Genomic DNA, 27980 nt, shown 5'->3' on the forward strand with positions numbered 1-27980 from the left:
GTCAAATTTCTATGGGGTGGTCGTGAGTATGCTTTCGATGTCGGTCGTCTTAAGATGCTCGTGCATCGAAAATGAAAAGTAGGAAAATCGAATTTTCGCGACTTTCCGGCAATAAATATTTGTTTGTATTGTTTATTATACATTAAAAAATCATTTTCAGTCATTTTGTGACACAACCTGATTGAAAAAACTGCGTTTTCGTCCAAATCTGACCACGAGCATCGAAAGACGCTTTCGATGTCGGTCATCAAAAAATCCATGAAAATCCACCCTTACAGGTAAAACAAATACCGCTCATTTTGCTTAATGAGCAAATGAGTGCGAGCGCGAGCAATGAGCATTTTTGCTCATAAAATAAATGAGCAAACACGAGCATGAGCAAACGTGAGCTAGCTCGCGTCGCGCTCCTCCTCACGAATGAGCGCTCAAAATCGCAACACTGGAGACACCGGAAGTCGGGCATATGCGCACCTTGAGGACACTCACACTAACGTTTGATAGTGAGTGTAAGCTCAGCGTAAAGAGGGTACTAAACTAAAAATCTGGAGCAAAATTTGAAATTGGCGGTACGACAATGCTCTTGCGGCATTTCGTCCCATTTAAACGCGTGTAATGCGTAAGAGCATATTTCGTACCACCCTTCCATTGGAAGTTCCAAATATTGCTACAAAAGTAAACCACGATGGTTGGACAACAATCGATGGCAAACCACAACGTCAAACCATCCTGGTTTAACACAAAACTGAAGTGTAAAGTAATAACAACTAGAGTTAGTAAAGTTATCCGTAGAGAATTTACTAAAGACATTTAAAAGCTACAAGTTGGTCATACAAATTTCAACGGTAACTCTAATCCTTAGTCTTTTATCTATCGTATGCCATCAGAAAAAAAATACTCGCAAGCGTTAAGGTTTCCATTGTTAATTTGTAAAAACATATATTTCAGTAGCTTATTTCGCGAATTTAGCAGTACAATTTTATCATTCCAATACAACGAACAGACTGTGTTACTTATATTTTGTACTTTCAGGCCCATAATTTAGCCCCACATTTCCGTATCTTCCAGAGATCCTGGTTGAGTGTTCTGAAACGTAAAAGTAATCTGTAAAGTCATTTTAAATTTTTCTGAAAGATTAGTTCAAACCTAACATAGTCTTATTGCGGAAAATAGGTACCGTCATCTGGGGCGAATCAGGATTACAGTCTGAATAGGGACAGCAGGGTTTAGAGCACTTAAAAGCTTGAAATTTCGAAAATGATGCACTATTTTAGATGTTGTGTGTCTGTTCTATCCGAAACTAATAAAAAATATTCAAATATTGTACAGTAACAAGGCTATAGCAGCTGTCCCAAATTCGCCCCATGTATCCCGTTTCGCCCCAGATGACGGTACAGCTCGACACGCTTTGACTACATAAGTTTTGAACCTAATTGCCCCGCTTAAACTACCTGAGATGCTACCGCAGGATCCATATCTGGTGGTGCTGACACTGCTTGCAGCTGGGATAGTTGTTGAGTTATGGCAAGAGTTCCTCCTTCGCATACATCTATTGCTGATGTAATTGTTTCTTTGGGGAGAAATATAAAACAAAGGGTTAACAGAAAGTTGAAATATTTACAGAAATTCTACCAAAAAGCATTATGTCATAAAAAGGTGTAGTTTTCTTGTTTCTTGGCCACAAAATCAATCACGAAAGAGTTATTTCGTAAGATCTATGTATTTATTTTTGCTCAAAGATGGTCTCATGGTATTTTGACGTTGGATAACGTTTAAAAATTTCAAACGCTTCTTCAGCTAATCGTAATGACAAGATTTTCGGCCAAGTTGATATGAAAACATTTCATTAATTCTCTGTTAAACTTTCGGCATTGAACAATTTTTAAGAAATATTTTGCAAACAATAAAAATGCGTTATCAGGACTACAATTTATTACAAAGAGTCATTCTGAACCATGTGTTAAAGACACAACACACAAACCCTAAAGTTTGATATACGTATTGCCCCAACTCTTATGGTTCCGCAAATGTCCCCTTATCGGAACACCCCCGGGGCCGGGGCCACTACTGCCGAAACGTTAAATTTCATGTCCAGTATCAAAAACCAGAGGCGACGCGTGGCCAAAATGTTTACCTGTTCAAACAATCTTTTCAGTAATTTTCAAGTTTTTTAGCTCAATTATATTTAAAAAAAATCTTTTATACATAATAAAGAGAAATTAGATGATGTTAGCAATATTGTTGTAAGAATACATGATTTTTATTGAAATAGTAACTTTTTCAAATTACAGCAATGATCATTTTTTAAGAAGTGTAAAATTGAAATGCTTTTTACATTGTAGTTTTCTGTAATTAGCTTGTTTTGTAAATAAAAAAAAACCAGCCCCCTGGCACCACTGTAAATGTCTAGAACGTTTGACAGTCACCAAAACCTCGAAGAGCCCACGCATTAGTATGTGTGAAGAGCCCACCATAAACAAAGCATCGGATAGAGAATGTGCATAAGTATGTGTGAAGAGCCCACCATCAACAAAGCTTTGGTTGAATTAGTATTGGTGTTTTCTGATTGTTTACATCAAAATGGCGAACGCGAAAGAGGTTAACCAAAATAATATTTGGTGTTTTATTATAAAATTCACGCGAGTGGCCTTTTATCTTGGGCAAATTTCCGGGCATATAATGTGTGTATGAGGCCGGAGTCGAAGGAGCTCTTGAATCGGATGGCGGATGAGCAACCGGAGAAGCAGGAGTAGTTTTAACCAATTTAGAGGAAAATCCGAATCAACCGAAAATCTGGGACTTGGGAACGAAAATTTCTTGAATCGACTCGGTTGGAACATTCTTTAAAGAGTCCTGACATGCAGCAAGTGTTACATGAGAAAAAGTACATTTTTAAGAAACGTCTGTGCACTTTGTTTATTTTTCAAAATCTGACAGTAGACACCTTCGTTTTCTTCTTTGTTTTCTTGATGTTCGTCATCGAATATTTTGGTTTCATAAACATGGCGGCAGTGACAGAGGGCTGAAAAAAACTAAATCAAAACTTGTGGCGTAATCCAACCACAAGTTTTTCCCTGGACTTCTCTTCTGTTCTATCCAGGTTTTTAAGCGTTGAACGTCCGAAATGTCAAAATCGCGCAGTAGCACCAACGTTAGAAAAAAAATGCTTCTGTCATGCCATGGCACACTTTTTTCGTAATGTTGGTACCACTGCATAATTTTGACAATTCGGGCGTTCACCATTCGAACGCCATTTTTGCTTAAAAAGCTGGATTGGATTAGATTAGAGCAAAAATTATTCATTATTTTCAAATCTCTTTAAGCAAACATTCCGGATTTATGCTTTGTTTTGATTTTTTTTGTACAAATAAACATGTCGTCAGCAGTGTGCTATTTTGTGACAACGACCATTTTGGTAGAAAATGAGTTAATGATGACGTTTTACTATACTTAACAAACACTACAAGATGCTTTAAGCCGATTTTAGAAAATCGCTTCCGTTTCCCGGATATCGCAATACACACTTGTGACATAGACCAATTTATCATAAAAATGATCGTGCACACTTGTGACACGTCATACATGTTGTTGGAAAATGTGGAAATTTTTTCTTGTTTTTCACAAATTTATGATCACACATACTTTCTAAAGACAATGCAACCATTTGTTTTTGAAAATATACTGATTAAGTCGGTTAAACTATTGATTTAATTATTATTATTAGTTCTATTAAAGACACTTTACCATTGCAATGGCATTCGTGTCGTATTTTTGAGTATACAGAATTCTAATTCGGATTCTAAATCTGTTCTTTAAGCTTTGTAAGAGTAAGAAATTTTATAACATTTTTTTCATTCTCGTTGAAGTTTGCTAAAATTGTCTCTAATGTCCCTCTAATACCACATGTGATCCTTTCGTTGCTGAAGGCGCGGCAATCCAAGAGTATCGAGGTTTTTAAGCGAAGATGGCGTTTGAATGGTGAACGCCCGAAATGTCAAAATCACGCAGTGGTACCAACATTACGGAACAAGTGTGCCATGGCATGACAGCCACATTTTTTTTTCTAATGTTGGTGCTACTGCGCGATTTTGACATTTCGGGCGTTCACCATTCAAACGCCATCTTCGCTTAAAAACCTGGATATGCTTTGTAGTAATTCGCACACCACATTGGGTGCAGATTGGGGGTGGGCTCCGTTCCAGCAGGTAAGAGTGCGTGAGTCGAGTGTGTCCTATGCGCATCCGCGTGAGTAGACGTTATTCAGATGCGCAGTTTCTGTCGTTATACTTCCCTGGGTTGGATTTAATTTGTCTCAACTGTGAGAGAGAACCGTGCCACTGCCTTGCCCAAGCATTCCAAATTTCCACCCCAATAGCACGCTTTACGTCTTGGAATGGAATAGGAATAGCTTTAGGGTTAGTTTTTCTTCCTCGGTTTGATAGTTGTCTACGCCAGACACCTCTTCGGGCCCAGTCCAGTGATGGAAGGGCAAGTGGACTGTATAAATGAAACTACTTACTTCCGGGTGGATACCGATCAGGTCGAGCGTTTATTGGGAAAGAGGCCGTTACAGTGGTCGGGATGGGGTTTTATAGGCACGGGGATCTATACAAAACAATAGGGATTTGGTCGAACAATAGCGCAGTTGTGGAGATCTTCTTGGGGCCGTGTGCAAAATTTGGTGAGCAAGAGAAGCAACTCTCAAGGCAGAGTGCAGAATAGGGTCCTTAAGGGTCACAAATTGTTTCGGCCCCAACATACCGGCCACCAATGGAATCCCGATTCCATTTTAATTAATTCTACACTTCACACTTCTTACAAACTACCACTTCAACACTTCACTGTTCGTCTTCGGAGGTCGCCGACTCGCTGGCCGACTCGTTGTCTTCTGGGTTGTCCGCTGGTGAGAGATCGTTGATCGGGAGCAGGCACACTTGCACGACCGGCCGGTCGTAGACAGCGCCCGACGGAACCTTGACGCTTACGACCCGTATCAGTCCGTCCGGACCAGGACGAACTGCGGTGATGCGGCCCATGCTCCACCGGAGGGGTGGAAGGTTGTCTTCCTTCAGGAGGACCAGCTTGCCGACGAGGAGGTTCGGCTGCCGGTACAGGTCTTTGGTGCGTTGCTGGAGCTGGTGAAGATAGTCTGTTGTCCACAGTTTCCAGAACTGCTGGGTCTTCCATTGAATCGCTTGCCACGGCGATAACCGGTTGGTGGGGACACCGGAGAGGTCGGGCTCAGGGATCGATTGTAGAGCGGAGCCGACCAGGAAATGTCCGGGTGTGATGGCAGTCACGTCGTTGGGGTTCTCCGAGACGGCCGTCAGCGGCCGCGAGTTGAGACAGCTCTCGATCTGGCAGAGCACCGTCTGCATGGCTTCAGTGGTGAGAGCTTCTGTGCCTACGACTCGACGGAGGTGATACTTCAGCGCTCGTACTGCGGCCTCCCATAGGCCACCGAACGTAGGAGCGCGCGCTGGGATGAAGTGGAACTGGATGGTGGATTCCGCGCAGTACGCCGACACCTTCTCGCGGAATTGTTGGTCCAGAAATTGGTTGAGCAGCAGTTTCAGTTCCTTTTCTGCCCCAGTAAAATTGGTTGCGTTGTCGCAGTACAGACTGAGGGGGCGTCCTCTGTGGGCCACAAATCGTCTCAGCGCGGCGATGAATCCTTCGGTGCTGAGATCGCAGACCAGCTCGATATGTGTTGCTTTCGTTGCCATACACACAAACAGCGCGATGTAGGCACGCACTGGGGGGACCGCTCTGCCTCGCCGCGTCGATTGCTTGATCCAGACTGGTCCACAGAAGTCAACACCCGTGTTGAGAAACGGACGGGCCGGGGTTATGCGGACCTTCGGCAGCTGACCCATCAGCTGGCTTTCGAGTTGAGGCTGGACCTTGAAGCACTGTAGACAGGTTCTGAACTTCTTCCGTGCCAAGTTACGGAGATTGAACGGCCAGAACCGTTCGCGAATGTGTGCGATCATCAAGCGCGGGCCGGCGTGCAAAAGTTGCTGGTGTGTTTCTTCCAAAACGAGCTCGGTCAGTGGATGATCCGCCGGGAGAATCAGCGGGTGTTTTCGGCCGAATGCGTAAGCCGAGTTGTCCAGCCGGCCACCAACGCGGAGTGCACCTTCGTCGTCAAATGGGTCGAGGAAGCGCCACGACTTCTTCAGCTGGGCGAGCCTGCCAGCTCGTATTAAGTTTGACTCCTTCGGGAAACTCTGATCTTGGACTACCTTGACCAGGCCGATCAAGGATTGCGATAGTTCGTCAGAGGTCAGGTACGGCGGGAGCGTTGCGGGGGTGTCAGATCGCTTCAGCCGGCAGAGAGTAGCGAATCTCCGGCAGTACGCTGCGGTGCGCAACAGTGTCGTCAATGTGGAGTACCGCTTGAACAACCAATACCGCTCGTTCTCTTCTTCGTCTGCTTCCGGGGGGCTTGTGACGGCTGCTGCCACTGCAGGGGCGTCTTCTTCATCGTGCACAGCGTGCAAGACGAACATGGTTGGGCTTTCTTCCGTTTCCGGTGGGCTGTACCACCAGAGTGGCATCTCGATCAGCTCGCTGGGACTGACGCCACGCGAGATGATATCGGCTGGGTTGTCCTTGCCGGCGATGTGACCCCAGATGCAGCCGTCGGTGAGGCGCTGGATCTCCGCGATCCGATTTCTCTCGAAAGTGTCATAGTTTGCGGGTGTGTCACGCAGTCGGTGCAAGGTCCCCATGGAGTACGTCCAGAGGTACGTTGTGATGTTTTGGAGACCCAGACTCTCCACCACCTGGCAGTATAGGTGGGCAAGGAGCAAGGCTGAACAGAGTTCTAAGCGCTGGATCGGCATCGGTAGAATGTGCGCGACCCGGGATTTAGATGTCAGTAGGTTAACTGAGATCTTGCCATCTGCTCCCTTGCTTTTGATGTAAATGCACGCACCGTATGCGTCGTTGGACGCGTCACAGTACCCTTGAGTTCGACTTGGTCACCAGCGCCTGGAGCCTTTGTAAGGCGGGGCACGGAGATGGTCTTCAGAGCAGCCAAGTCGTCTCGGAACGTCTGCCATTCCGCGGCACGCCTGTCGGGCAGAGGTGCGTCCCACGAGTAGCCTTTTCTCCACAGTCCTTGGATAAAGACCTTGGCCTTGACAACGACAGGGCCAACAATGCCAGTTGGATCGAAGAGTTTGGCCATTTCAGATGCTGCGACTCGCTTCGTGACGGGACCGTCCAGCGAGAACTCAGGAACCTTGAACCGGAACGTGTCCGATTCGGGGTGCCACAGTAAGCCCAGAGTTTTGACTGTGGTGTCGGACGGACTGTCGATTTCCAAAAGCGAGCGTTCATCTTGCAGCTCGGGGGGAATTTGGCGGAGAACCTCGGCAGAGTTGGATGCCCATTTGCGCAACTCGAACCCGGCAGAACCGAGGATGTCCTGGACTTCCCCGGAACTTGCACTGCTTCGTCGATCGTGGGTGCTCCGCTCAGGAGATCGTCCACGTAGAAATCTCTCCCAATTTTGGCAGCAGCGCACTATGGGGTATTTCCATATAAGCGAGCGGCCAAAAATATTTTTTTGCTTTTTTGTGACTTTTTTGTGTTGTTTGTACTTAGTATAATGAAAAAAATGAATTTTGATATTTTTCCAAAAAAAAAAGAGTTTAATTTTCGATTTTTTCATATATTTGAGGCCACATGCATTAAAGTGGTGAATTTTAATATTCTTGCTCTGTCTATTTGATGCACGGAATGGCGGTTTATGCTATGTTAAAGTTTCTGATTTACGTTCCATCTCCTCCCCTTTTCTTGAGTTAAAATCCACCTCTCTTTGATGACCCCCTAAAACTAAAATTTAATTTTTGCGGTGTTTTAGAATTTTAGCCGGTTTATTTTATGGAACATTGTATGGATTCTCGTCCACGTTTTTGGTTGTGGTTTTTCCCTGAGTTGATCATGTGATGGTTCTGCAATGTTGTAATTCTTACAAATATACTGAAAGCAGTTCTCACGTTTTCAGAATAGTGCTTCGTTATATCGTACAGGGACACTACGGTATTATGATCCATACTTTCAAAAGAACACAACAACGAACTGATATGAATATTCGACGAATCGTTACTGTAAAATACTTTGAATAGAAATTTATAATTTTATTAAACGTACCTAAGTACCAACAAAGTCATGAATATCATATCAATTTCAAAACATACATAGCAGGTACGTCATTTCTGCCTCCGCAGGTAAATAATGCGATTTTAACCAAGCGTATACGCGAAATCATTACTTTTCTTGCAAGAATCAAAATGTTCAAAATGGCATAACTCAAAAAGTGCACATAAGTGCACTTTAAAATTTGGAGACAAGTTAGGACATGGTTCAAATTTTAAGCTGCAAATTTTCAGATCGCACAAATGCACACAAAAAAAGTACTCCATTAACAAAGTTGAAAAAAACTAAATTTTGAATAAAAATCCATCTTTTTTGATTTTTATTATTTTTTTAGCCTGTAAAAGTATGTTTTGTAAAATATTATTGAAAAGTTGAATCAATTACCTTTCTGAATATATATAATGATGCAGGAAAAATACATAAACAGCTACACAGTACAACTATGAAAAATAATCATTTTTGTCAAAAACATGTTTTTCTTACCATTTTCGCCTTTGAAGGTCTGCAATTCAGTGAATTTTGAACCTACAACTTTCAAACTCCGGATTTTTCTTAGCTAGAATGTTTATTTTCGAAAAAATACCAAAAAATTAATTAGAGTATGTCAGTTTTTCGATTTATGGCCGCCTGAAACCCCATAGTGCGTCGTTCGCAGACTCGGAGTGGTCATACGAGAGCTGCTTGAGGCAGCGCGTGGCCAGATAAGGCGCGCTGGCGGTGCCGTATGTGACCGTAGTCAGCTCATACTCGCGGACCTCCGGGTCCGTGGGCTGTTACCAGAAAATGCGATGCAGTTTGCGATCGTCTGGGTGTACCCAAATCTGGCGGTACATTTTGGTGATGTCCGCCACCAGAGCAACTTCTTGCATTCGAAAACGCAACACAATGGAGTATAGGGTGTCTTGAACCGTTGGCCCTACCATCAAACAGTCGTTCAGCGATATTCCCGTAGAAGACTTGCTGGACCCATCAAAACCACGCGACACTTCGTCGTGGAGCTGCTAGGATTGACCACCGCATGGTGCGGCAATTAAAATGGCGGTTCTTGGGTGTTGTCTTGAGGCGCGTCTACGGGAACCATGTGCTCGAGGTCAAGGTATTCTTGCATGAAATCGACATATTGCTCTTTCAGGTGGGGATTTTTCTCTAAGCGTCGCTGCATTCAGCGCAGCCTGCACAGAGCGGAGGATTTTGAGTCGCCAAGTTGACTCAGAGCTAGTTGCTTTTTCGGGAGACGAACGATGAATCGACCAGACTCATCTCGAGTGGTTGTATCGGCGAAGAAACGTTCGCAGATCAACTCTTCCTTGGACAGACAGCTAGGGCTGTAGCATGTTTCAACCTCCCAGAACTTTGCGAGCCGCTGATCGAGATCATCGGCGGTGCAGACCATAGCAGTGCTTGAAGTCTCCGACTTCATCCCTTCTTGGACCACCGGACCACTGACTACCCAACCGAGAACAGTCTGCTGGAGCATTGGGTAGCGACCGGGACCATCACCAACGAACATTTGACCTGCTTGAAGCAGAACGTAGAACAGCTGCCCAAGTAGCACTCATAACTTGTCGACTGTTGAATAATAGTTAGACAATTGTTTTTGATAAACATACGAGAAAAAATCTGAACATAACTTAAATAACAGTTTGTTTCACTGCTTGTATAACTGACATATGTAACACTTTTCCAACTTTAAAACACAACATAGGAAAATTCTCACATATTTGGGAGACTTAGCACTCGCTCCTAACTCCATCTAATTTGCTGATTTACACTGTTTAAACAACTTATTTTGGAACTTGTTCGATAGAAACTTGCTTGCTCACTTCCGTTTGAGGTACATATTTATCACTTGATTTCAGTTGAAAACGCTTTTTATGAGCTGTAATTAAACGTCAAAATGCTGATATGCCAAGATGCTGTTCCCTCATCTGCAATGTTTTCCTCCAAACCAGTTTGTTGTATAAGAACAATATTACACTGTTTGTTTCACTGCTTATCTAAAATTGTCATGTAACGGCATCTTCTGAAGAATGGGCGTGGCCAACCATTCTATAAATAACCTAGGTTTTCTCGTTTTGTTACACAAATGATATCGGAGAATAGGTTATATAACTGATAATCAACAAACATATTCAACTTGACATTGCGTGTTGTTAGGTGGTGTAAATTTGTACGTGAGGCATTTAGAGTTTCAATAATGTTTATTTATCAAAGATTGCAATAATTTTAATTGTTGACCGATTATTTATAAACATATCGTCGGTAAAAGCTACACAAAATATCAACTTACGGGGTTCATGATATTAGGAAACAACAAATTAAAATCACACCGATTTTCAATGTTACTCCGTTCTACGTTAATCGAAATGACAGTTGAAACGGTTTGTTATAACAAAGTTATATAGTGGAGTTATAAAACTTGACTTGAAACAAAGTTATATAACATATTTTGCAATGACAGCCTTTTTTGGAGTTAAGAGGCAGTATTTGTAGATTCTGCTCGGTTTGTTCTAGAGGTCGTATCGAGTTGATCCGATTTGGATGAAACTTTCAGCGTTTGTTTGTCTATACATGAGATGAACTCATGCCAAATATGAGCCCTCTACGACAAAGGGAAGTGGGGTAAAACGGGCATTGAAGTTTGAGGTCCAAAACACATGAAAATTCTTAAAATTGCTCGCATTTCCGTAAAACTTCATCAATTCCTACTCTCTTAGATGCATTCGAAAGGTCTTTTGAAGCCCTTTAAAATGTGCTATAGACATCCAGGATTGGTTTGACTTTTTCTCATAGCTTTTGCAAATTACTGTTAAAAATTAATTTTTTAAAACCTTAATATCTTTTGGCAACAGCCTCCAACACCCATACTCCAATAGGTCAAAAGTTAGGGAATTTCATGGACTATAAGCCTACGGTATTAACTTTTTGGCCAATCGCAGTTTTTCTCATAGTTTTTCGATTTTTCTAGAACAAACATTTTACAACGTTAGTTTTTGCTCTGTAGGCCTCCATAGCGGCACTTTTGGTCTCAATTTTGACATATTCGGAATCCTCAGAAAATTTTACATTAGATTGAGGTGTTGGAATTTTGAATTTGATTGGAAAAAATGCCATTTAGAATTAATTAAAATATAATTTAGAATTTTGTCGGATTAGGGGTAAAACAGGTTTTCGCCTACTTGATACAGCATTTGACGTATTGATCATAGGGTAAATAAGATCTATTTCTTTTTTCAAAGATGTTTTATTTAATTATTTTTTAAATCAAAATTACAACTCCAATACTTCTAACTTACGTGAAATTGACCGAGGATTCCGAATATGACAAAATTGAGACCAAAAAGTGCCGTCTTCTTGGCCTACAGGCAAAAACTAACGTTGTAAAATGTTTGTTCTAGAAAAATCGAAAAACTATGAGAAAAACTGCGGTTGGCCAAAAAGTTAATACCGAAGGCTTATAGTCCATAAAATTCCCTAACTTTTGACCTATGGGAGTATGGGTGTTGGAGGCTGTTGCCAAAAGTTATTAAGGTTTTAAAAAAATCAATTTTTAACAGTAATTTGCAAAAGATATGAGAAAAAGTCAAACCAATCCTGGATGTCTATAGCACATTTTGAAGGGCTTCAAAAGACCTTTTGAATGCATCTAAGAGAGTTGGAATTGATGAAGTTTTACGGAAATGCGAGCAATTTTAAGATTTTTCATGTGTTTTGGACCTCAAACTTCAATGCCCGTTTTACCCCACTTCCCTTTGTCGTAGAGGGATCATATTTGGCATGAGTTCATCTCATGCATAGACAAACAAACGCTGAAAGTTTCATCCAAATCGGAGCACCTCGATACGACCTGTTTCACATCGGTGAAAAACTCGCTCTTAAGTTGTAAGCTTACTGCTGTATAACAAAGCTGAAAGTAGCCTTCTTATTGACGTTGAAGCCTCGTGGAGCGATGCGGAAGCGCGCCTGGACCTGCCGTGGAGATAACAACAAATCGTCGAAGTCATCGGATCGAATCTTGGAAAAGACGAAGTCCATCAAAAAAGGAAAATCTAAAAGTTCGCCATGAAGAGGGTTTCATAAGAATCACAGTTAGAGAGCGCGAAAGGATTGTTTTTTTTTTTTCATGCAATTTCAATTTTTTTCTAAATAAATCGGGCAGAAACAAGCGTACCAAAATAGCCAGAGATTCTATTCTTATTGGCTTCGTCGTTGATTGAAATTCTAACAAGAACTGTTTGTTTACATGCAAGTTGGGTAACGGTTAGACAACTGTTTTCAATCTATCTTTCCTTTTCAGTGTGCGCTTTGATTTGACAGCACAGCCGTTAACCACGCCCCTTTTTTTCGTTGAATCTCTTGTTAGCTAGCACAGTGTTGTCAAATACATTTGTACAACTTACTGTGATAACTTGCATCTTATTCTGGCAAGTTATACAACAGAAAAAAGTGCGCTTTTTCCAATGCATAGGAGTTGTAGAACAAGTTGTGGTAACGAGGCCGATCGGTTATACATCCAGTTAGGAAATACGTTTATCTGACAAAGTGTGTTGCTTGGGTGGGCACCGATTACCATGTCGATCTTTTGGGGGGTTGCGAAACCAGGGTCGGCCAGAACCAATTGGGAGGACAGATTCCACCGGGATGTATCGACAGGTCTGGCGGGAATACTGTTCGAGATCTTGGGCAGAATGGTGAAGGTCAGGGTCTCAGAGAACGACGAGTTGAGGGAGCTGAACATGGCGACGGTACTGTGCGTGCTTTGTGTCTTGACTCCACCCATACCGCAGATGGTGGTGACTTGCTTCGCACGGCTCAACCCGAGCAGTTGAATGATTCGTTCGGTTATGAAATTCATTTCCGAACAAGAGTCCAGCAGAGCACGCGCCAGGGTGCTCTTTCCGGAAGGTCCGTGAACCTTGACTACCGCCGTGGACAGCAGCACGGTAGTTTGCTGCGCCTTCGAGCCTTGCGATGCCGACAGGGCAGTCGCGCGGGAAGACTCAGGAGAGGCGGCTTCCACTTTCAGCGTGGTGGGTGCGTGAGGGGGGCTTGTATTGGTGGAGGAGGACTGTGTGTCTCGTGTAGCGTGTGGTTGAAAGCTCGAACTACTTCCCTTGGGTGTGTTGTGCGGGACAGCAGTGTATCGAGGTTGCGAGGACTGACCGTTCGAGGGGGACGGGTGCAACAGCGAGTGGTGTTTCTCTCCACTGAAGTGAGCGGACGACAAGCAATTCCAACACAGTTTTTTGTTGCGAACGACTTCCTGTCGTTGCTCCACCGTCATGCGGCGGAACTGATCACATTCGTAAATGCGATGGGACTTCGAGCAGACAGGACAACCAGGGATGTTCGTAGCTGGCTTGGTAGCGGCGTGGGCGACAGAGAATCGGGACTTTTCCTTCGGGGCAGCTGAACTTGGGGAAACTGTTGCGCTTTTCAAGGACTGCAACACACGAGCCTGTTCGTGGAGAAACTCGACCAAGTCTTGGTAGGCAGGGATTTCGTCAACTGTTTCCTTGGTGGACACTTCCCATGCCCGCAGCGTGCTCTGGTCCAACCGCGTGCACACCATGTGCACCAAGAGTGGACTCCATTTGTCAGTCAACTCGCCCAATGTCTTAAGAATTCGAACATGGCGGTCAAACCGGTCAATCAAATTCAAAATGGCGTCCGCCGATTCTTTCGCGATGGCTTCCACGTTGAACAAAGCGGAAATGTGGTTCTTTATCAAAAACCGTTTTTGGTCAAACCGCTCCACCAGCAGATCCCACGTGATTTTGTAGTTTGCTGCAGTAACCTTGGTGGAATCGTACAGCTGTTTGACACGCGGGTTCAACACGAATTCAAATAGTGGAATTTGTCAACCGCGCTCAAGCTATTGTTGTTGTGGATTAACGATTTGAATGCATCCCGGAAAGGAATCCAGTTGTCAAGTTCACCATCGAACATGGGGAGCTCGATTTGGGGAAGACGTACAACCGATTGAACCGGAGCTGTGGGGACCTGATTGCCGGGGACGGGTACAAAAGGTTTTTTGGACACCAGAAAGTCGCGGAGGGTAAAATACTGTTCCTCGACGTCCGACCTATCCTTGGTGATGTTTTGTGTCGCAACTTTGTCGTCGTCATCGGTTAACAGCTCAAGGTCAACCGAAGTCGTCATATATCGCTCAAAGAGGTCATCGAGCCGCTGAATGCGGAACGAAACCTTGTCCTCGTCAGTCGCTGCATTAAAAGCATCAGAAAAACGTTGGATTGCCAGGATCGATGTCTTGGTGACGTTCACCACCTTCGAGTGTTCCCTCAGCTTCGACATGATCACCTTTGGTCAACAACTCACGTTTAAAACTTCCTGGCTCTCCACTCCCTCCACCAAATCCTCTTTAAACCACTTTCTTACGCTTAGCCCACCTGTTCACGCAGACCCAACCTACGCGCGCCTACGTCACGTGGGTCGGCCACGTGCTTCAGGTTTTGTCGAGAAACCTGGGAAAACGCAGGAACTTGCAGCTACTTCCCACGACGGGTACATGAACGGTTCGCCTTCAGGTCCACACCGGCGCAGGAAACAGCAGCAAGCCGGAACTGGAGCACTTTTCTTTACTTTTAGCACTGTTATCACTCAATCACTGGACGCGATCTTCAATCGGCCAAACACGTGTTTAATGTCTATTGTTCGCACTTACTGTTCACTTTCACTTCTACTTCCGGTCGACACCGGATCGATATCCACCGGCTGAGGCAACCACAGGCCTCGCGGGAGCGACGGCTGCTCGCACAGGAGCTCCACACCGCGCCAGTCCAGAGCTCGTGAAGAGCGGAAGTTCGCTTCGAGGCCGCCGGAATGAATCCGGCTCGAAGGCGACCAGAAATGTCTACGCTAGACACCTCTTCGGGCCCAGTCCAGTGATGGAAGGGCAAGTGGACTGTATAAATGAAACTACTTACTTCCGGGTGGATACCGATCAGGTCGAGCGTTTATTGGGAAAGAGGCCGTTACAGTGGTCGGGATGAGGTTTTATAGGCACGGGGATCTATACAAAACAATAGGGATTGGGTCGAACAATAGCGCAGTTGTGGAGATCTTCTTGGGGCCGTGTGCAAAATTTGGTGAGCAAGAGAAGCAACTCTCAAGGCAGAGTGCAGAATAGGGTCCTTAAGGGTCACAAATTGTTTCGGCCCCAACAATAGTTGATCTGCTTTTTCGTTTCCTGCGATGCCAGCATGACCTGGGATCCAGCAAAATGTCACTTTCCTTGTCTCTGCCAAATGTTCTGCTTGCTGCACCCACGGATGCTTGGATTTTCCATGTCGCAACGCCTCGATGCATCTGGCCGAGTCTGTAAGAATGATTGCGTGTTCTTCCGTATGGATTCCTTCCACTGCAGTCTTCAGGGCGAAAGCTTCTGCTGAAAATATACTACACTCTCCTGGCAAAGATAGACTTATGTTGATGTCACCGTCTACTACACCCACACCAACTTCTTTGCCATCCTTTGATCTGTCGGTGATAATTTGCCTGTGACTATTGATTTAAGCCTATTTTAGTTTGTATGGGAATTCTGTGCACACTTGTGATACGTAGTACAATTTTACTTTCGAAACACACTTGTGACACGTGCTTTTCAGATTTTTGTTTACATAATTTACTGTATCTTTTAACTGGTGTAACCAAATTAGTTGAAACTTGGAGCGATTGTTAAGCGATAGTATCTCGAAAAGTACTAAATGATCGTTGTCACAAGATAGCACACAACTGACGATGTAAAGAAAATTATTGTATGCTTGATAGGTTAAAGATTTCGTTCTATTTTCTTCCAAGTTATTTGGCAAATCTGTCGATGAACTTGCTTGCTCATTTTTAACAGAGTTATTCCCAAGTAACCGCGAGGCACTAAATAGCGGCATTAAATCAGCATTATATTGGCATTTAATACCAGTAAATAATGCTTCAAAACATTTAATCAGCACTTTTCCCTTGAGAAATATTTCAAGTGGCGCACAGTGATGCTGATTTAATACTTCACCGAAAGCTCGAACAAAAACAAACTGCTTTATCGACGTCAAGGCTGGGGGAAAAAAATAACAGCTGCTCCACACACTTGGTGGTGGGCCTCCTTTTTTTTTTCTCCTGTTGCGTTTCATGTGTGAGTGTGACACTTTGATGTTATTTTTGCATTTTTCTCGTCGATCTCCAGGATGCGCGCCAGCCAACTGATGTATTCTGAAATGAGTGTTTGTTTTGAAACTTTTAATCGATGTGGATAACGCATCGAACATTAATGAAGACTTTCTTTCTGCTGTTTAGAGATTCTGGTTCATGGTTGGACGGAAATTATTTACGAGTCACTCAGCAAATTGCGGCCTGCCAGTAAGTGCAGTGCAATCAATTACGGAAAGTTTGAGGTTATTAGGGACAAGTACTGGCTAACGGCTAACGGGAACTGTTTTTCCGAGGAGTGCTTGGTCCACGGTTGGCAAAATTTCGCAAAGTGTATCAGACTTCCGGAAAACAGCTTTTTGCTTGCGAGAAAATTCATTAAATTTACCAGAGAACTTTTGATAACGTCCTTTGTGCTATGGGCATTTGTTTTGAAAAATTTGGCTTTATTACAGGCTGCAGTTTTCCACAAAATAAAAACAAGAAAACACTTCAATCGGCGGGAATTGAACCCAGTTCACGCAAAAATAAAACTGATGCACACTGGGGGAATTGCGCCTTAGCCCGCACGCTTAATGGAATGGTATGAAAGTCAATAAAAGCGTGCCAGGCTGAAATGTTTCCCGTATTGATGGGTTACTTTGTTGATAAACATCAAATGCTTTGAAGCACATTTTCAAGGTCGTAAATGGTGATTTAATGCCAGTTGTAATGCTGCAAAGTCTTGGTACTTTGAAGCATTCGCAAAGCTTATTTACTACTTCAAAACATTCCAGTGCTGTTTTAGCACTGAATTAATACTTCAATTAAGTGCTTGTGGTTACTTGGGTTTATTACTTTATTTCAGTTAAAACGCTTTTTGGAAGCAACATGCCGTTCTACTATTTATAAAAATTAAAAAAGTTTTACTAAAATATTTGAGCGAACACGCCAAATCCTCTATTTGTACACGCTGGACGGTATAAATGTGGTAGTTCAAAAAAAAAAAAAAAGCGGGGTGGGGGGAGCGGGGTGAAGGCAGCTCGCCGAGCTGTGAAATCCGTCACCCATTGCAGCTTGACATCCTCTTCGTTCGAGTTCTTCAAAGCAATGAAATTTTGACGACACCGCGCTCGCTTTAAGCAATCTCAGCCCGGGTGGGAGAGAGAAAGACAGAGCGAAAGGGGTGAGAGCAGCTTTCTGTGAAGCTGTGGATTCCGTCACCCGCGCGTCCTTCCTTGGTTCCGTTTCGCAAAATCTCCATGGTAACGTCGTCCGATCGTGGATTTGCTCGTGGCTGATTTCCTCCTCGGTCCCGTATCAGCAACAGCAGGATGTTCCTCCCTTGGATGCTCGTTCGGTTCCATCTAGAAGCTCCTTCCAGGTTTGCGCACCATTTGTAAGGATGTTTGTAAGGGAGGCCAAAGAACGCGACTTCCCAAAGGTTAATGCCATTTTTCACAGTAAAACAGCGGAACTCAATCTAAACACTTGTCGATGCGACATTAGTTTTAAGAAGACTTCAAAAGGGACTTAACTGGGACGAATCAGGACTACAATCTGAATCGGGACCGCAATTTTTAAAGCACCGTAAACTGGGGTCAATCGGGACACATGGGGCGAATTGGGATAGCAGTTTTAACAATGTTGGAGCACAATATTGTGATTTTTCTGGTTGGTTTCGGTTAGAACAGACCCAGACCAACAAAATGTTTACATCCATTTCCAAATTTAAAAGCTTTATGTGCTCTAAAAACTGCTGTCCCTATTCAGACTGTAGTCCCGATTCGCCTCAGATTATGGAACTTTTAATTTGAAAATTGATGGACCCTATTTGTAGCGCTTTGCCTACTCTAACCAAATTCAATTAAAAATATCAGAAAATTGTGAAAAACATGAAATTATTGGTCGTGATGGCTGATGGAACATTGACCTTAACATGTTAACATTAAGTTAAGAAATACAGTAGTTGTTCGGTAACTGGGCGTTGTTTCACTGGGCTGCTTTTTAACTGGGCGCTCGATAACTGGGCCGTAGCCCAGTTAAAAAACAGACAAACGTCAAAAACCAAAATGAGCGAGGGTTTAATGGATGCAAAATCATATTCAATAAATAAAAAAAACTTTTTTCAATCATTTGTTTAATATCAAGTTACAATTAAAGAAATGTGAAAAGTAAGCATTCGCAATTCGCAATTCGCAATTTTCAGTGTAAGAACGGGCCTTGACCGATCTTATGCACTAGGTTCCCGACGAACACGCACTGCCCTTACACCTACATCTCACCCTTGCTCTGAGTCAGTACGAGCAGCACGCTAGAACACGCTTTGAGTGTTCGTGCCAGGCATGCACACCTTCTTTTCCGGTTACGCATTTTAACTCGGCCGGGGGTGGTACATTACGTAGGGTTTGATGTAAGTATAAGCGCCTAATCATTTATAGTGTGCCTATCAACTTTTATTAAAGCAAAAACTGTTATATTTTTAGTTTGAATTCAAAACTAATTGTTATTTACTGTGTATTGTTTTCTCATGAAATCTTCCCTATTGTTGAGTCTGTTTATCTGTTGCTATTTCTTTTGTCGCGGTGTTTTGTTACAATTTTTGGTCCTAAGCATGTTATAAAAGTTTACCGAAAATACAATAGTAATATTTGTGTTAATCCTTTAACCATTCCATAAATTGAGTAACGGCTCACTTGTTTGAAAAAAGGGTGAAGATTGAAAACAATTGACAGTAAAAGAGAATTTATTTTATAAAAATCAAGTATCAATAGTAAGAGAATGATGAGCGTATTTTGAAGAATAAAAATGAGAAGTTAGATGTATTAGATGTAAAATTAGACAATAGTTTAAAAAAAAATAAAATATTAAAATATTTTTTTTGCAATTCCGTCGTGAAACTACTTACTTTTCCTGTCATTCTTGAACGACGAAATAGCCTACTTTTCTGTACCAAAAATAACAGAATCGAATAGCAACACTTTTCAAAATAAATGCTTAAAAGTAACACTTTTCAGCACTTAAATGAGTGCTGAAAAGTTGAACTTTTCAGCACTTGTTTCGAAAAGTTACACTTTTCAACATAGTTTTTGATTTTATGGAATTATTGACAAAATACATGAAAATTTGACATAAAATTTCACTCAGTGTGTGTTTTTTGGAATTGCAAAAAATGTTGTATGGAACTCGTTGCAAAACTTGTTTTTTTCAGCACTTTTCGTATTTATCCAACTCGGTGAACCTCGTTGGATAAATGTACGACTCGTGCTGAAAAACTCCTCTTTTTGCAACTTGTTGCATAAACTACTATTAACAATTTGTTTAATTAGGGGTAAAACAGGTTTTCGCCTACTTGATACAGCATTTGACGTATTGATCACAGGGTAAATAAGATCTATTTCTTTTTTCAAAAATGTTTTATTTAATTATATTTTTAATCAAATTTACAACTCCAATACTTATAACATACGTGAAATTGTCCAAGGATTTCGAATATGACAAAATTGAGACCAAAAAGTGCCGCTATGGCGGCCTACAGGGCAAAAACTAACGTTGTAAAATGTTTGTTCTTGAAAAATCGAAAAACTATGAGAAAAACTGAGATCGGCCAAAAAGTTATTTCCGTAGGCTTATAGTCCATGTAATTACCTGTCTTTTGACCTATGGGAGTATGGGTGTTGGAGGCTGTTGCAAAAAGATATTAAGGTTTTAAAAAAATCCATTTTTGACAATAATTACCAAAAGCTAAGATAAAAGTCGAACCAATCCTGGATGTCTATAGCACATTTTAAAGTGCTTCAAAAGACCTTTCGAATGCATCTAAGAGAGTTGGAATTGATGAAGTTTTACGGAAATGCGAGCAATTTTAAGATTTTTTAGGTTTTTTGGACCTGAAACTTCAAAGCCCATTTTACCCCACTTCCCTTTGTCGTAAAGGGCTCATATTTGGCATGAGTTCATCTCATGCATAGACAAACAAACGCTGAAAGTTTCATCCAAATCGGAGCACCTCGATACGACCGCTAGAACAAACCGAGCAATATTTACAAATACTGCCTCTTAATAGAGATACAAAACAAGCTTAGATTATAGTAATGATAATTTATAGGACAGATAAAGAATTATTCAAATAATTAAATTCGCAATAAAATCAAAAAAGATTAGGCGAATGATAAATAGACTTGATATTACTAGTACATTAAGGAAAAGTATATTTTTAAGGAAAAAAAAACAAACAAAGTTCGTTACAGCAGTATCAATTGATAGAAAAGAGTGGAAAAGCTTTGAGAGATAAGGGAATCAAAAGTTAGTAAAATTAAAATCAAATGTTGGATATTAAATAGAAGAATCAGTGAAGAATTGGGAATCAGAAGAGCAAAATAAAAATAGGAGATAGGTGGTAGCTGAGAATGAAGAGAAGAGAAACCCCGTTGTGCGATGTTTCAGGTACATCCACAGCAGTTGACTCAACATACTGCGAATCAAAACAATACCGTCTACAATCACAAATTACTTCCCTTTCCCACATTGTCGCGCCCCTTTCTTTTAGCCGTCTCGACTCTGACCCGCGGTGGTCAAAGGCTTACGATCCGTTTCCACAGGCCACCAGCTAGGTCATCATGAAAACCAAGCCAACGTGGAGGTAAGAAAATAGGACACTCGCAAGGAACCAGAGCTATACTGTTCTGATCAAGATAATTCGGATGATCTAACAGAACTACGGATGTAGTTAGTTACGCTCCTTCCAGGATGTTCCTTACGTGGACGTCAACCGAAGAGCACGCAACAAGGTCAGTGCCATTGCATGCTCTTAGGTATCAATCCTTGGCCTGCAAGAAATGTGAAAAGTAAGCATTCGCAATTCGCAATTTTCAGTGTAAGAACGGGCCTTGACCGATCTTATGCACCAGGTTCCCGACGAACACGCACTGCCCTTACACCTACATCTCACCCTTGCTCTGAGTCAGTACGAGCAACACGCTAGAACACGCTTTGGGTGTTCGTGCCAGGCATGCACACCTTCTTTTCCGGTTACGCATTTTAACTCGGCCGGGGGTGGTACATTACGTAGGGTTTGATGTAAGTATAAGCGCCTAACAATTTATAGTGTGCCTATCAACTTTCATTAAAGCAAAACTGTTTTATTTTTAGTTTGAATCCAAAACTAGTTGTTATTTTACTGGGTATTGTTTTTCTCCTGAAATCTTTCCTAGTGTTGTGTCGTGTTTATCTGTTGCTATTTCTTTTGTCGCGGTGTTTTGTTACAATTTTTGGTCCTAAGCATGTTATAAAAGTTTACCAAAAGTACAATAGTAATATTTGTGTTAATCCATTAATCATTCCATAAATTAAGTAAGGGCTCAAACCTCACTTGTTTGAAAAAAGGGTGAAGATTGAAAACAATAGACAGTTAAAGAGAATATATTTTATAAAAATCAAGAATCAATAGTAAGAGAATGTTGATTTTATTTTAAACAATAAAAATGAGAAGCTGTATGTAGTAGATATAAAATTAGACAATAGTTAATAGATAGAGATAAAAAACAAGCGTAGATTACAGTAATGATAACTTATAGGACAGATAAAGAATTATTCAAATAAATAAATTCGCAATAAAATCAAAAGAGAAACGACTAATGATAAATAGACTTGATATTACTAGTACATTGAGGAAAAGTATTTTTTTAAGGAAAAACACAAAGTTTGTTAAAGCAGTATCAATTGGTAAAAAAGAGTGGAAAAGCTTTGAGAGACAAGAGAATCAAAAGTAAGAAAAATCAAAATCAAATGATGGATATTAAATAGAAGATTCAATGAAGAAGTGAGAATCAGTAGAGCAAAATAAAAATAGGAGATAGGTGGTAGCTGAGAATAAAGAGAACAGAAACCCCGTTGTGCGATGTTTCAGGTACATCCACAGCAGTTGACTCAACATACTGCGAATCAAAACAATACCGTCTACAATCACAAATTACTTCCCTTTCCCACATTGTCGCGCCCCTTTCTTCTAGCCGTCTCGACTCTGACCCGCGGTGGTCAAAGGTTTACGATCCGTTTCCACAGGCCACCAGCTAGGTCATCATGAAAACCAAGCCAACGTGGAGGTAAGAAAATAGGACACTCGCAAGGAACCAGAGCTATACTGTTCTGATCAAGATAATTCGGATGATCTAACAGAACTACGGATGTAGTTAGTTGCGCTCCTTCCAGGATGTTCCTTACGTGGACGTCAACCGAAGAGCACGCAACAAGGTCAGTGCCATTGCATGCTCTTAGGTATCAATCCTTGGCCTGCCAGAAATGTGAAAAGTAAGCATTGTAAATAAATTTGAGTAACTTTTATTTTTATATTTCATCTGGAAAATATTATGCATCGATGGTCCCCTCGTTATTTTGTGTTCAGCCCAGTTAACGAGCAACATTCGGTGACTGGGCTACGTTCTCAGCCCAGTTACCGAACAACTACTGTAATGAATCCGCTTTGTAAATGCGGCCTCATGAGTCATGGGAAAAATTACTTTAATTTACTACTAATCAATTTGACAAATGTTATTCCCTAGTTTCCTGCATAAATTGTTAGTAGGGGAAATTCTTGTATGTTTGGCAGGTTAAGCATTCGCTCCTAACTCCATACCAGGGGCGCCGACTAGTCCAAAATGTTGGGGGGGCACGATTGTTTTTGGAATCGATAGGTAAGATTGGCGATTAGATGTTAAAGTTTATTGTATATCACGAATTTTAATAATTTTATTACGATGGGATTAGATTTTTTTCATCCGGAATCCTTTTTTTTACGAAAAAGATAATAAATCAAAACAAGATTGAGAATGTTAATTGTGGGGAATTTTTAATATGTTTGGAAGGCGAATTTCTTCTCATTGGCATATTCTCACTTATTATCTAGAAGTAACAGTAAATAATAAAAATAAATAATTTAAACTTCAGAAATTTGAAAATACAAATACTCATTTAAAAAAACATCCATTTTTCAAATCTGCAATTTAGAAAAAATACAGATACACAAAATTCAATACCACAATTAAAAAAAATACGGAATAAAAAAATTCTAGGGTTAAAAAAAAACTCATGGCTTGAAAATGATAAGAAATCAAAAGCAGAAATTCAGAAATTTAAGCAATCAGAAATTTAAAAATAACAATATAATTCAATGTTTACAAAAATCGAAAATTTAAAAATTATGATACATCAATTAATTTTTTAAGAATTTAAGAATTTAAGAATTTAAGAATTTAAGAATTTAAGAATTTAAGAATTTAAGAATTAAAGAATTAAAGAATTAAAGAATTTAAGAATTTAAGAATTTAAGAATTTAAGAATTTAAGAATTTAAGAATTTAAGAATTTAAGAATTTAAGAATTTAAGAATTTAAGAATTTAAGAATTTAAGAATTTAAGAATTTAAGAATTTAAGAATTTAAGAATTTAAGAATTTAAGAATTTAAATTTAAGAATTAAGAATTTAAGAATTTAAGAATTTAAGAATTTAAGAATTTAAGAATTTAAGAATTTAAGAATTTAAGAATTTAAGAATTTAAGAATTTAAGAATTTAAGAATTTAAGAATTTAAGAATTTAAGAATTTAAGAATTTAAGAATTTAAGAATTTAAGAATTTAAGAATTTAAATTTAAGAATTTAAGAATTTAAGAATTTAAGAATTTAAGAATTTAAGAATTTAAGAATTTAAGAATTTAAGAATTTAAGAATTTAAATTTAAGAATTTAAGAATTTAAGAATTTAAGAATTTAAGAATTTAAGAATTTAAGAATTTAAAGAATTTAAGAATTTAAGAATTTAAGAATTTAATTTAAGAATTTAAAGAATTTAAGAATTTAGAATTTAAGAATTTAAGAATCTAAGAATTTAAGAATTTAAGAATTTAAGAATTAAGAATTTAAGAATTTAAGAATTTAAGAATTTAAGAATTTAAGAATTTAAGAATTTAAGAATAAGAATTTAAGAATTTAAGAATTTAAGAATTTAAGAATTTAAGAATTTAAGAATTTAACTTAAGAATTTAAGAATTTAAGAATTAAGAATTTAAGAATTCTAAGAATTTAAGAATTTAAGAATTTAAGAATTTAAGAATTTAAGAATTTAAGAATTTAAGAATTTAAGAATTTAAGAATTTAAGAATTTAAGAATTTAAGAATTTAAGAATTTAAGAATTTAAGAATTTAAGAATTTAAGAATTTAAGAATTTAAGAATTTAAGAATTTAAGAATTTAAGAATTTAAGAATTTAAGAATTTAAGAATTTAAGAATTTAAGAATTTAAGAATTTAAGAATTTAAGAATTTAAGAATTTAAGAATCTAAGAATTTAAGAATTTAAGAATTTAAGAATTTAAGAATTTAAGAATTTAAGAATTTAAGAATTTAAGAATTTAAGAAAAACGTTGTAAAATGGATTCCCAATATTCAATAATGCTGATTTCCTGATTTTTTTTTCTTTTTTCTGATTTTTTGGCATATTTTTTTAGGGTGCAGTTAAAATTTCTATAACCTTTTTATTTTTTAAATCGATCATAAATTGCAGAAGGGAGACACTTGTGTTTTTTTAGATTATAATGTGGAATTGTCTCAGATTATGTTTAAATTTGGCGGTTTCTCAGTAAAGCGGTGCGCAAGTTTTCAAAAATTTACTTTTTGAAACAATTGTATTTTTCAGTTAAAATTGGTATAGCACGGTTAACGGTTAACAAATGTATTTGAAATTTTTCAAATCCTTTCTAAAATAACCAAAAAAATATTGAATTTATCAGCATTTTTGTTAATGTAAAGCAGTCAACAAATGACCATTTTGAAAAGTGTTTCAGTTTATACTCGCTAAATCCTGATCTACAATGGCAAATCGCAGAATTTTGCGGTTGAAAACTTGATGATTGTTTTCGCAAGAATTTGCTTAAGTTTGATTGTAGATGAGGTGCTATGGAAAAAGTACATTGGTTTTGTTTTTGGAACAACATGCACAGATAGAAATATTTTTATTTTTCATATACCGATGCCACTGTGCTCTTGTACTAAGCTTACTGATTTTCCTAGAGAGCACAGTGGTATAGATAAAACGTTGTCGATTTAGAAAAAAATGCATCTAAATCCAGAAAATTGTAAACAATTTTGTTCAAAAAATTTCAGCGATTTCGAAAACAACAAATGTTTTTGAACTATTTTGCGGATTCGCTTACAAGAATTCTATCAGTGTGTACAAACAATGTTCCATTTAAGTTTTAGATATTATTTTCAATTATTTCTGTTTTTTTTATATTTGAAATAAGAATATTTTTTCAAAATTTCTGGGGGGGCACAATGTATGGGCTGCCCCCCCAGCCAAATTTTAAGGGGGGCAAAAAGTGCCGTGCCCCCCCAAAGTCGGCGCCCCTGCTCCATACAATTTGTTTATTTGCACTATTGAAACAACAAATTTTGCAAAACTTTTGATAGAAACTTGCTTGCTCATTTTCTATTGAGCTCGCTCGATTTCAGTTGAATACGATTTTACAGAAATTCCCCACGAAAACAGCATAATTCGAAAAAAAAGTTCTCCGATCGAGCTCAATTTTTTTCTGGGGGATCCTTGGCCAAAATAATTAGACCCGTATTTTTTTGTTTGGCCATTAGGGTGACCTACGCCGTGTTAGGTGGTTTGAAAAATGGCAATTTTCGTCAATTTTCGCAAAAACCACTTTTTTCAAAAAATCATATCTCCGCGCCATTTCATCCGATTTTAGCTGTCTTAGACGCAAAAGAAAGGTGATTAGTTTGGCTATTTGGGAAAAATAGTAAGAAGTTTCAAAAATCTAGCTTAACTTTTGAAAAGGTCGTATGAAAACTTAAAATGCTGTTTGAAGGTCTCGGGACCAAAGAGCCTATGTCTGAAAATGTTGTTATCGGATTCCTCGAAAAATTTCACATAACATATAAAAAAATAGTGAAGTTATGTTTTCGATACTCTGAGATACGATTTTTTGAAAATAAAAACTGGATTTTTCGACGCGCCACGCGCAAAAATGGGAAAATGACGAAAACGGCAAGAAATCGACTTTTTTCACTAAAACTGCGATAACTTTAAAATTTCAGCGATGACCTATAGATGTTATGGTACCAAAAGTTGCGTCTTTTAATTATGAAAATTTTGGTACCCTGTTTAATTAGCTTTAATTGAATATAAAAGTTCTGACCTGCCAACATAAGAGGCACGCTGGAATTAGATGCTGTTCCCCTAACCTCAATTTAAAAAAAAACTACGGATATCAGCCTGTTGGTGTTCAATAAATAATTAAATCATTAAAAGTTCAAATCAATATTTCACCTCCGAATTGAGATCCAGTCGCAGTGTATAAACTCCACTTTGAAACAAATGGCCCATTTGTTGGTGGACTTATCAGGTCTACAGTGACTATGGTGGTGTCGTTAGGGGACAGAGACGGTAAATAATATTTTCTATCGTCTGTCTCGTTCCGAAGATAAGTACCATGCCAAACGGATTCTCCATCATTCTGCAATAGCCACGATTGTTTGAAACTGAAATGATGAATATGGATTATGCCTAATTGCTATTGTTGTAGTTAAGTTTAAGCATAGACTCACGCTGTGTTTGGTGTTACTTTCTCGTCTTTTCCAACAGTTAAATCGTTTAAAAACTTCATAGAAGGGAGTCTTGAAACCATAAAATCGAAATAACATCCAACGGCCGTTTGTAGATTCCTGCAATTGAAATCAAACAACTCAGGTGAATCTTTTTCAAGGCCACTGATTCACGAAAATCAACGCAATGTTGCAAGTCATTAACTTGGTAAGCGTCAAGTTAACTAAGTGGCGCTCATAAATGTACAAAAAAAGACCTTAAGGACATACCAATTACTCATGTCCAGAAAGAATGTAGCAGTTGAATAGTTTAGATTTTCTCCAATTGTTTGAAATTGCTGTAATGTTCAATAATAGTCAATGTACAGTAGTACAAACAATTAATTATTTACCTTTATTAGGTCATCTTTGTCAGTAGTAACCATAGCTGTCAAATAATCCAAATCGTTAAGTAATAGATAACAAGAAAATATAGAATATTTACAGCTAAACTGGTTGAGAAAATTTGTATCCATTTCGCTGTCCATTTGGTTGTCCTCCATTTTTGCTGATTTCTTCTTTGTTTTGATCAAATAAACTAAACCTTATCGAAATAGCATGTATTACACCGACTCCAGCCAACGGCAACAGTAAGCAGACTGTAACAAAATTCTAGTGTGGAAAATTGATTAAATTTTACAATTATCAAACAATATCAAACTTCTTTCTTCATTATTTTTAAACACTGAATCGACACAACTTGAAACTTTCGTGGCCCTCAAAAGTTAATAGTGTTTTTCATGTATTGTCGCAGTCGTGGATGACAAATGAAAATCAAAACAAAGACAGTCCGTGTTGCAAGAAGCATCAATTTGGCGATTGAACAGTACACCCTACACTAAGAACCCGACCATGGTAATTGGGTCCTAAAATGAAGCTTAGATTGCTGATATTATTGTTAACAGCGATAAAGTTTATTTTTCTGAGTACAATGACACTTTGTACGACCACAAAGAGTTTAAAATGGATTTATAAATCAATTTTGAAAAATTAACCTCGCGGTCCTTTTTGACAGAAAAGCTCCTACTTGACA

General features: G+C 39.4%; 1 protein-coding gene across 1 annotated transcript; it reads right to left on the reverse strand.

The window, feature by feature from the left end:
* Window positions 1-904: 904 nt before the first annotated feature.
* On the reverse strand, window positions 905-27710 carry LOC6043997 (protein ILRUN). The gene is made up of 8 exons (XM_001861541.2): window positions 27609-27710; window positions 27393-27546; window positions 27301-27335; window positions 27179-27246; window positions 26912-27028; window positions 26634-26845; window positions 1449-1567; window positions 905-1083 (listed from the first exon to the last, which is right to left on the reverse strand). The coding sequence occupies exons 2-8, from the start codon at window positions 27448-27450 to the stop codon at window positions 1039-1041; spliced, it is 654 nt and encodes a 217-aa protein (XP_001861576.2). The 5' UTR covers window positions 27451-27546; window positions 27609-27710; the 3' UTR covers window positions 905-1038.
* Window positions 27711-27980: the final 270 nt, after the last annotated feature.

The sequence above is a fragment of the Culex quinquefasciatus genome, chromosome 1 (genome assembly GCF_015732765.1).
Source record: "Culex quinquefasciatus strain JHB chromosome 1, VPISU_Cqui_1.0_pri_paternal, whole genome shotgun sequence".
Taxonomy (NCBI): domain Eukaryota; kingdom Metazoa; phylum Arthropoda; class Insecta; order Diptera; family Culicidae; genus Culex; species Culex quinquefasciatus.

Excerpts from the sequence above, each read along its gene's own strand:
- LOC6043997 (XM_001861541.2), bottom strand. The coding sequence starts at position 27,450 with ATGGAGGACAACCAAATGGACAGCGAAATGGATACAAATTTTCTCAAC. Across the intron at positions 27,247-27,300 it reads ACAAAGATGACCTAATAAAG|CAATTTCAAACAATTGGAGA; the intron begins GTAAATAATTAA and ends TGAACATTACAG. Across the intron at positions 1,084-1,448 it reads ATCCTGCGGTAGCATCTCAG|AACACTCAACCAGGATCTCT; the intron begins GTAGTTTAAGCG and ends TTTACGTTTCAG.